The 11,339-nt window shown below is 34.6% G+C and overlaps 1 protein-coding gene across 1 annotated transcript in view; it reads left to right on the plus strand.

Annotated features, from left to right (window-relative positions):
• The window catches only part of hecw1a (HECT, C2 and WW domain containing E3 ubiquitin protein ligase 1a), a 69,423-nt gene that overhangs the window by 5,334 nt on the left and 52,750 nt on the right, over positions 1 to 11,339 (plus strand). The window contains exons 2-5 of the mRNA XM_016546261.1: positions 1,916 to 1,973; positions 6,383 to 6,647; positions 7,830 to 7,937; positions 11,192 to 11,286. Coding sequence (XP_016401747.1) covers positions 1,947 to 1,973; positions 6,383 to 6,647; positions 7,830 to 7,937; positions 11,192 to 11,286 — 495 coding nt within the window. The 5' untranslated portion in view covers positions 1,916 to 1,946. The remainder of the gene's footprint in view (positions 1 to 1,915; positions 1,974 to 6,382; positions 6,648 to 7,829; positions 7,938 to 11,191; positions 11,287 to 11,339) is intronic.

Below are 11,339 nucleotides of genomic sequence, written 5' to 3' on the forward strand. Positions count from 1 at the left end.
ACAAGAATGGGGTAAAAATCCCCAAAACGTACAAAACATATCAATTTTGGGGGGAGGGTTTTTTTTTTGAGTTGTTGTGATAATGTTAACAATTTGATAATATTAACTAGTATTTTCTGGAAAAATACAATATTTTCCTGGTCAAAACACAACATAAGGTTTCAAGTAAATAAGGTAACACTTTATTTTAAGGTCCAGCTCTCACTATTAACTAACTATTAACTACAACTTTTAATTACTGCTTATTAATAGTTAGTAGGGTAGTTGTTAAGTTTAAATATTGGGTTGGATTAAGGATGTAGAATATGCTCATGCAGAATATGTGCTTTATAAGTACTAATAAACAGCCAATATGTTAATAATAGACATGCAGCTAGTTAATAGTGAGAAGAGTTCCCTATACTAAAGTGTTACCGTAAATAATAATATTATTTGTTTTCTATTTTGTGTTATTTACACACTCTCCATTATCACATGTGTGTGCTTACAGCTGCTGGCATCTAATAGTCTCTTTATTGCTGCTATGAGTGTTTTATCAGAAAGATCAATGCTGATGAAAGCGACCCGTCCACAACATTACAGCATGGAGATACATCAGCTGTGAATCTCAGATGGGACGTAATTCACTTCAGTCATGTAGAGAATATTTGGTTAGCTACGCAGGATATGTAATGTTAACATTGAGAGCATTTGCACCGTTTCACACGATATCGAAATCTAATTTATGCCATTTTTCATTTTTTGGTGATCAATGCTTTCTCGACCAATCATTAAATGTGTTCTGCAGTTGCAGTAAGTACTGAGATTGAGGGAATAGCAGTGTTAGCTGAATGCTGGATGACACATGATAATCATTCAGCTCATTAACATCCATCACAGAGGCAGCAGCTAGTCGATTTCACTGATTTACCGTCATGTTTCAAAGGGTTATATGTGTTAGAAATAATCAGGTTTATTGAAATGATTGATTTTATTAGCAACTTTAAACAAAGAGGCTGTCGTTTAACTTCATTACTTTGGCAGGTGGGTTGCATAAAGTTAAATACAAATTAAGGAATGAATGTTCAAAATGCATCACATACTGTATGATCATAAAATAATCATAAAACACCAGAACAAATTTATGTTTCTAAGTTCTGCTTGTGTTTCATGGAAATTACTGTTTGTGTGCAGATACACTACCAGTCAAAAGTTTATTTTTTTTGTTTTGTTTTTGTTTGTTATGTATTAGCATAATGTAATATGATGTTACAAACAAAGTCTATTTCAAAGAAATACTGTTTTCAAACAAATCAGAAACGTTAATGATGCTGAAAATTCAGCTTTGATCACAACAATAAATGACATTTTAACAGATATTCACATAGAAAACAGTTATTTGAAATTGTAATAATATAATTTTTTATATATATATTATTTGCTGTATTTTTGATCAAATAAATGCAGCCTTGCTGAGCAGAAAATACTTCTTTCAAAAACGTTAACAAATCTTACTGAACGCAAACTTTTGAACGGTAGTGTAAATCCTGATTAACCAGGTAACTTTTGCATGATGTGCGAAAGGGCACAAGAAAAAGGAGCGGTTCACTTTTTATCCTGTTGCAATCTCCCCGTCGACCTTCACTGATGTGCACTACTGTAATCTAGATAATGCTTTGGGTGTTTATTGTTATATGTGTGAAGTGATGTATTTGTGTCTGATTCTAATGTAGTTTCATGTTTGATGATGCAGCTTTGATTTTGATTGCATTCTTGCATTTGACATTAATATCACTGTAAAATATGTTACATGTTATTACAATATTTCATCTTGAGCTGAAGTTGTATCTCTGTAGCAGCACTGAGAGTGAAGGACTGAGTGGTGCTCAGAGGGTTTGTTTTATGCCGTTTCAGTAACTCCTGACCTTCTCCTCAGGGTTTGATGTGCTTTGAGTCGCTGAATCATAATGCTGCTACACCTGTGTAGTGTAAAGGTCAGTGCTCTTCTTCATTCGCTCAGCTTGTGACTCCTCCTTCATCATCACCATCATCTTCACCGCCATTTACTCATCATGACCACCACAACTCTTACTTTAAAGCTTTTATGTGAACCTATGGATTGCTCCGTCATGGATTTTGTTTAGTAAATGTGAAAATACTGACAGACACCTTGTCGATCATTCCTAACTTTAATGAATCATTTCTATGTGTATGGATTGAGATGAAAGAAAAAATTATAATTTTAATGCTGGTTCATGTTTATTCTTGCCAAGCCTTATCTTAGCAACTCAACTCAAGTTCACCCTCATAATGCATTGAATATCTGTATACGATTTTCACATTCCGGGTCAGTTTTGACCTGAAGAATCGTTATTTTATAAAACAGTCATAACTTAATATTTTTTTAACTAAAACCATATTATATCTGACCAGCAACATCGCATTAATGAGTAAATGTGAAAAATGTATACAGCTCTGGAAAAAAGAGACCGCTTGAAAATTCTCAATTTCTCTGGATTTGCTATTTAAAGTTGTGTGTTTGCCTAATGTTTGCTTTATTCTGTAAACTACTGATGGCATTTCTTCCAAATTTTAAATAAACATGTTGTCATTTAGAGCATGAAATGACAATTAGTCAAAATAACTAAAAAGACGCCATGTTTTCAGACATGTTTATATTCATTTTTAGACAACACAGTAGCAATGTTGTAACTTCAGAAGAGTTAAGAAATCAATACTTGGTAGAATAACCCAGAATGAAAACATTTGTTATTTTGACCAATTCATTCATTTTCTGCAAAAAAAATAAAAATAAATAAAATTGTAGAAAGGAAGAAAATGTATCAGACCTTTATAGAATAAAACAAATATTAACATTTTACTCAAACCCATACCTGGTAAATCCAGAGAAACTATTTTTCCAGAGCTGTACATTAGAATGAATGGAATTTAATTAAATTCCTTTGAATTTGTAACTCATGATTGCTCAAAAACAGTCCAAATTTATGAAACCTACATATTTATTTCTAACAAAACAACATAAATATTACTCTGAAACTCAAACCAAATAAATTAATTTTACTTGTATGAACTTTCACTTTCAGATGGAAAAAGTGGGGAATTTTTCACATTGCAATGGTTCATCAATAGGCGCACATATTCACGTTTATCAACAAAATTCAGTCCCAGAAGTGTGTGAACGATATTGGGAAAAAGGCTGTATTGCTTCATAGATAATTTTACAAAAAGTATTGCTGACACCTAATGGGACTCCATACACACCCTGGTCCAAAATGACCCGAACACAAAACGTGTAACTTTTTTAAAATCGTTATATATTTAAAAAAAAAAAAAAAGATCTGTATTTTGAGGGTCTTTTTTATTTTTATTATGTATCTCTTCCGGGTCAAATGGACCCAAATGCGTTATGAGGGTAAAGAAGACACTGTTCTTTCCAGCAGGGAAGGGAAAGCTTTGAAAGCGCCTCAGAGGAGATAAGTGTTGTGTCATTTTGGGCTTGTTTTTAAGTCTTCTTGCTTTCTCTGACACTTTCTATCTCCGTTTACCGTGGAGCAGCTCCCAGAGGCTTCACTATTTTAAGGTCTGTGTGTGTGTGTGTGTGTGTGAGCTCTTGGCAGGCGTTCAGAGATATGTTGACAGTTTCGTAGTATTTCATCACACCTTCCTGATAAAGCTGAAATATTTAGGGCATAGTGGGGAATCTAGTGAATATGAGCTGATCTCAGCCTGCAATTACAGATGCTGTCGATGCCTCTGTCATTGAAAATAACAAGAAGACTGACGTGGACGATCAAAACTCATCAGATCAGAGTGATGTTGGGCTTGTATGTAGAAGTCAAGAGTGTGGCCTGTTTCTCATGGTTGATGATCTTGTGCATAACACTGTAAACAGGCTTTCTGCAGGTCTTAAAAAGTCTTAATTCACCCTTCCACAAATTAAGGCCTAAAAAGGTATTTTAGATATTTCATGGCATTAAATGCCACATGCATTGCTAAAGATGAATATCTTTCTCAGTATTTCTGTTTTGTTTTCTAATACAACTATCTAAACATCCTTAAAGCAAGATACATTTACTTGAGATGCTAATTGAGAATATACAGCTCAATTGTTTTCTGGAAAATGAACAAAATTAAGTGAGTTTATGATTAAAACAGGAACAAATATCTGTCAATGAGCTGAAAATGGGTTTTCCCTTGGAATTAACTGACAGATATTTGTTCTTGTTTTAATCATATATTCACTTCATTTTGATCAATTTCTCATAAAACAAGACTTCTTATGTCATTTTGTTTCTCAAGTATATGTGTCTTGATTTAAGAATCCTTAGACATTTGCTCTGGAAAACAAGACAAAAATACTAAGGAAGAACAGCACTTTTTTGCAGTGTGGTCAGAAGGAACAGTAAATGTTATTTATTTAGTACAATTAATGAAAAACTAATGGAGATCATTCATATTTAAATACCATATTGATGTATTGTGTACCAATTTGTTCCCGATGTTCTTTAATTGATCTTAAAAATGTCTAAAAAAAAAAGTCTTAAATTCGACTTCACAAAACCTGCAGAAACTCTGTGAAAATAAATTATGAGAACCTCATTATTGTGCTTCGATGTTAAAGCATCTCTGTAGATTTATTTATACCCTGACTGGATAATAAACCATACACATCATAACAGAGCCATATGCATTTACATTCCAGCTAAAAAGTAGTAATGAATTGCTAATAGAATTGGCTGTTGCATATTCCTCTCCATTCACAGCTCTCTGCATGATCTTTTCATGTCCATCTTCTGGAAAGTGCCATATTTCCTGACTAACACTCATAGATCTTTGTTACATGTTCACAAACAATGCAAATATCAATAACACATTTTTGGGCCACTTTTTTTATTTGTAATATCATTTTGATATATGATGTTTATCGGAATTATCATGCAGTTTACTTTTAAATCTCGCCCAGTTATTATGATAATAGCAGAAAAATTGGTTTATTTATGAGTAAAGGTGTGGTCATATTTCATTCTCGGGTGCATTTTAACAGTCAAAATCCAGTCATTTCAATAGGAATCCACGCGATTGGGAATTTTGCCTGAGGGTGATAGATTTTCCCGTGCAGATTCCCATGTTGAAATTTCAAAGGTGATTGCATTTAATTAATTAAGGATTATTTAATTAATTAGGTTAAAATTCATTGAAATTACATTTATTTGCAGATTTTGCATTCATTTCAGAATGGGTTTAGACCTTGAATAAATATTTGTAGGGACATTTTCCAATGTACATTAATAAATATTTGTAGTGGCAATGTTTTAAATGTTTAATTTCTGGTTCACACTATGTGTATAATTTTGTTTTATTACAGAAATTTGGAGATTTAGTTATTATAAAATGTATATGATCAGTAAGTCATGGCAATTTATGTTTTTACATTATTTTAATTTGTAATTTTTTTATAAGTTATATGAAACTCAGCTTGATTTTTTTTAACCCTCTATGGGACAAAGACAAAGTGACAAATAATGTCGAAATCAGGCATTTGGGTACATTATCCTATGCCAGTTTGAAAGATGTGATCCAAACAACAACCAGAGATCAGGAAAGATGCCAGTGTCTGTTGACATTACTCTCCTGACGAGCACGGATGCTCTAATGAGCGGATGTTATACTGATGAGAAGGAATGCTGCAAGTGATTTTCACTTGTGCCACGATAATCCATTTGGAATTCCAAGAAGATGTTAATAAAGCAATAAGCCCCAAAAAGCCATGGTTTACAGTGAATTTATAACAGCTAAGAGGCGTTGTTAGGTACGACGCGAAGCGGAGTTATAACCCCCTTAGCTGTTATAAATTCACTGTAAACCACAGCTTCACGGGGCTTATTGCTTTTATAAAACGGTTATTCCGTATACGTAGTACAGTTTCACAAAATAAAACAGAGCAAATAAAGTGTAATGATATTAATAAAAACAGTATTCTTCCACCAAACAATGTAGTTCCTCAGAATCAGTTGTGGTTGCAACAAAGTGGTTGCCGAGCAACACACAAACGTAAACAAAGGTGTGTGTTTGTAGAGTAATTTACAACAGCTTCGAACGCGGCCCAGCCAATCAGAATCAAGCACCGGAACTATCTGTTTTATAAAGTAGTTTTACTGCTTTTGAAACACTAAGACATGGTTTCCAGGCAGTGAAATTGCCTCTGAATTTGTGTCAAGTTTTAGATATTTTTAAAATGTGAGTTCCAAATCAAATATACATAGCAGCAGTATATACATACAAGAAGAAATTGAAAGAATTTTAACGTTTTTATGAAACAGTTTCACTTCGTTTCAGATAGTGAGAATGCATTTGTGAAGTATCTGACGTAACTCTTCTGCAGAACCTGTACCAGAGCAGGTTTCTGGGTCTGGCGGCCATGGCCTCGCCGTCACGGAGCTCCCAGAGCCGGCGGCGGTGTAAGAGCGAGACACGCTTCAGCTCGGCTCGATCCACCAGCGACACGGACCTGGTGTCCTTACAGAGCCGCTCCACCCTGAGCGCCAGCACCTCGCTCTACTGCATCGGTCAATCAGAAGACATGGTCATCTGCTGGGACGTCAGAGAGGAGGTGGACGCCGGCGACTGGATCGGCATGTACCTCATCGGTGAGAAGATGATAACAGATATGAGTTTCTCACTGGCCAGTATTAAATCCAGGGTTTTGAATGCTTGATCAATACCTGATATAATGCCAGTATTAATAAAATGTTTTTGAATGAAGTCTCTTCTGCTCACCGAGGCTGCATTTATTTGATCAAAAATACAGTAAAAAATTTGAAATATCATTACAATTTAAAATAACTGTTTTCTATGTGAGTATCTGTTAAACTGTAATGTATTTGTGTGATGCGCAGCTGTATTTTCAGCATCATTACTCCAGTCTTCAGTGTCACGTGATCTTCAGAAATCAGTATAATATGCTGATTTGCTGCTCGAGAAACATTTCTGATTATTATCAATGTTGAAAACAGTTGTGCTGCACAATATTTTTGTGGAAATCATTATATATTACAAAAGTTTGGGGGTAAGTAATAATTATAAATTAACACTTTTATTCAGAAAAGATTAATTAAATTGATCAAAAGTGACAATAAAGACATTCATAATGCTATAAAATATTTATGTTTCAAATAAATGCTATTCTTTTGAACTTTCTATTCATCAAAGAATCCATTATTAATAATTGAGCAGCAAATCAGCATCAGCTTTTCATCATATAATATTTACATTTTAAAATATATTAAAACAGAAAACAGTTATTTTAATACACAATATTACTGTTTTATATTTTACATTTATATTAATTGTTTTATTATTAATAATATTAATATTGTTTTAATAGTATTACACTTCTTTTTTCATTACATGTTGCCTCAAGAACACATTAATATGCAAATTATTCAATGTATAAAATGGGAATACCCATTTATATAAAATAGTATATCAAATCATTCTGTAATATCTTTCATAACATAGTTGAGTAAATCTTTATACAAAGTTTTCTTCCAATAAATAGCCTGTAACCTAAAAACTGATAGTGTCTTTTTTTTTCATTTTCTTAATAACTCTTAATAACAGAGGACAGAGCATAAAATATCCACAAAATATAAAAAAATAATAATAATAATTTTTTTTTTCTCATGCTCCAAACAATGTAATGACATAATAAAATAATTGTATAACAACCTTTGTATTATGTTTGCTCTTGAAATGGAGGCAGAACAGGAGAAAACAACTAACTACCTTTGGCTGTAATTTACTATCACCTCTTTCTTTGTCTTTTACAGACGAGGTTCTGTCAGAAAACTTTCTGGACTATAAGAGTCGTGGCGTGAGCGGCTCCCACAAAGGCCAGATCGTGTGGAGAATCGATGCCAGCTTGTACTTCATGGAGGGTCAGTATCCTCTTCCTGACTCGTTGTCTCTTTCTTCCATTAATGCACTTTTACAAAGTCGCCTCAGGGTTTGGATTTTGCTTATTTCTCCGCGTATCGCTGATGTTGCCAAAAAGGCAATCGACAGTCCACTTTCACAACCGCCACAGATGCAGTCTTCATCGTCTTCAGGATAGAAACCGTTTCAGATGTCACTGTATTTCTGTAGCCGGCTTATTTTCTGATTCCTGTGAAGTTCCTGTGTGAGGATAACACACTCACTCACTCACACACACACACACACACACACACATCGACACACACACATCTGAAAGCCTCTGACAGGACATCGCTCCGCTGGAGTCTTCATACTGTACATGACAATAGCAGATGTAACACATCTAATGCTTTGTGTTTTGCTAGCATATGCCACATGCACAAGCAGGGTGCTTTGAGAAATGAAATTGAAATATGAAACGCACCCTAGGAGACGTGTCATGAAATTCTGTTCACTTTCACATTGACTTTAGCAAGCTGTCAGCTTTTATTGCACCGATCTGAGTACGATATTCATCCAAAATTTCCATAGTTGCTTGGATTTTTTTGGACATGTACCATTTTTATACCATGGTGTTCTTTGAAGCAGTACCATTGAAATACCATGGTATACAAATACAATAATGGTACACCAGCGTTCAAAACTCTCTTCTGCTCACCAAAGATGCATTTATTTGATCAAAAATACAGTAAAATTGTGAAATATTATTTCAATTTAAAATAGCTGTTTTCTATGTAAATATCTGTTAAACTGTAATGTATTTCTGTGATGCGCAGCTGTATTTTCAGCATCATTACTTATGGAGGGTCAGTATTTCTCTTCCCGTTTCATCCTGACTGTTTGTCTCTTTCTTCCATTAATGCACTTTTACAAAGTCGCCTCAGGGTTTGGGTTTGACATATTCCTCTGCAAATCGCTGATGTTGCCAAAAAAGCAATCAACAGTCCAATTTCACAACAGCCACTGATACAGTCGGGAGTCCGGTGGACTTCATCATCTTCAGGATTCACTCCGTCGCTGTATTTCTGCAGTCGGCTTATTTTCTGATTCCTGTGACGTTTCTGTGCGAGGATATTTCTCAGCGTCTGCACATTTTCAATACCGTCTTCATCTCTGATCTGGGAATCTTCCACCTCGACTCACTCATGCTGGTTGGCTGTCAAATCGAGCAGCGTGATTATATAAATCTGTTTTCTCATTCCATGCATCTCTTTCCAGCCAGATTCAGATGTTCAGCTTTTGAAGCTCCTCGCCATCTGCCTATATATCCTCCATGACGGTCTCCTCTGTCTCATTATGCGTTTTCTCCCGCGCAGCTGCGGCATAAAATGAGATGCGCTAGAGACATACTGTTCATTTAAAACTTCAGAATTGAATTCCTGAAAAAAAAGTGTGATGAATGTAGTATTTATATGACGTCTGAATGAGATGAAACACACAATTATCATATAAATCAATCAGATTTACATACTACATCATACACGTGGTAAATTCAGAGCATCTAACATGATGAATCTAATCTGATTCATCTCTGGTGGATGAGGTGAATTTTAGTTAAACCATTTATGTACTGTATAACTCATTTTGTTCTGGTTGCGTTTTGTAAATGAAGCCCAAAGAGATGAAAGGTTTGTTTGTAGTTGTTGGTTTAATCCTGATGATTTTTGCAGCTTGTAACACAAATAATGAGACAAACTAGGGCTGGGAAAAATAATGCATTCATTTTGGCAGTTAATAAGAACTAACATAAACATTGGGGAAAAAAAAAACACATTTAATGAGGCAACTATAAATAGGCTGTCTTCCTCCTCAACAGTTAAAGCCTATTAAATGCTAAAAATGTTTTATGACATATTAAATGTAATGTTGAATAGCTCTAATGACTACTTTTTATCTAATAGAAGAATCAATATCTTTATGGGTATCACTGATACTAACCTTGATAGTACTTGGTTAAGAAAATGGTATTAAATAAATATTATTTAAAATATACTCTCTTTATGAATATCCTACATTAATTATGGTATTCAATATGTATTATTACAAATTTTAATAGCAGGTGCTATTAATTGCACAGTTAATCACAAAGAACTGTGATTATTTTGGTACAGTTTTTAAATGAATGGATTTTTGTGCTATCTTTAAAAAATGACATTTGCTTTGATATTTTGCCATATAATGCAATATCATTCAAACATTTTAGGAATGAGGCTTAAGTGTCAAAAATACTTTTTGAGGCCACTACATGCGCAAATGCGAGCAGTTAGGGAAAAAATTGCTCTGCATTATTCAGGTGAAATCAAGCCAGGTGTGAGCAGCGCATGGAAATAAGACAGCCATGAAAATTCACCTGGAGGAGCACAGTCCATCTGCACACACACAGACACACTCACTCACTCACGCACACACACACACACACACACACACACACACTCACACAAACACACACACACACACACAAAACAGCTGTTTTCTATGTGAATGTGTTAAACTGTAATGTATTTCTGTGATGCGCAGCTGTATTTTCAGCATCATTACTCCAGTCTTCAGTGTAACATGATCTTCAGAAATCATTCTAATATGCTGATTTGCTGCTCAAGAAACATTTCTGATTATTATCAATGTTGAAAACAGTTGTGCTGCACAATATTTTTGTGGAAACTGATACATTTTATTTTTCAGGATTCACAGATGAATAGAAAGTTCAGAAGAACAGCATTTATTTGAAATATAAATATTTTGTTACATTATAAATGTCTTTACTGACACTTTTGATCAATTTAATGCATCTTTTCCATTTCTCACAAAAAAAAATGTGTGACTTGTTGAAGACCAACTTGCAGCACCCAGAACACCTTATCCACCACCTAGCAACCACATAGCAACATGCTAAAAATCACTCTAAATATCTTATCCATTATGTCCTATAGCAGCACCTTAACAGCCACCCGCTCATTGTGTGCTCTACACACCTTTACTGAAGAAAATGTATTTATTCATCAAATGTATATGTTATTTTGTAATTCTAATAATGGGTAATTGGTGTGATTATGTAATTAATATAACAACACCAACTCAGCTTCTGATTTCTGCACTGAGTTTGAGAGAATGTGGGGATTTTCTGCTGGGTTTCCTCCTCAGTCGTGGATCAGTGTGCAAGTCGACAATGTCTTGACCTTCATGTCATTCTGTTCCTCTGTTTCTCTCTCTTGTGCAGCTGAGACCAAGGTTTGCTTCAAATATTATCATGGTTTGAGTGGAGCGCTTAGAGCCACGACACCGAGCGTGACGGTGCGAAACCCCTCTGCCAATGTGAGTAAACACACACACTCACACACTCACACACACACACTCACACACTCACA

Source organism: Sinocyclocheilus rhinocerous, unplaced genomic scaffold (assembly GCF_001515625.1).
Source record: "Sinocyclocheilus rhinocerous isolate Xijiao unplaced genomic scaffold, SAMN03320098_v1.1 scaffold1812, whole genome shotgun sequence".
NCBI lineage: Eukaryota > Metazoa > Chordata > Actinopteri > Cypriniformes > Cyprinidae > Sinocyclocheilus > Sinocyclocheilus rhinocerous.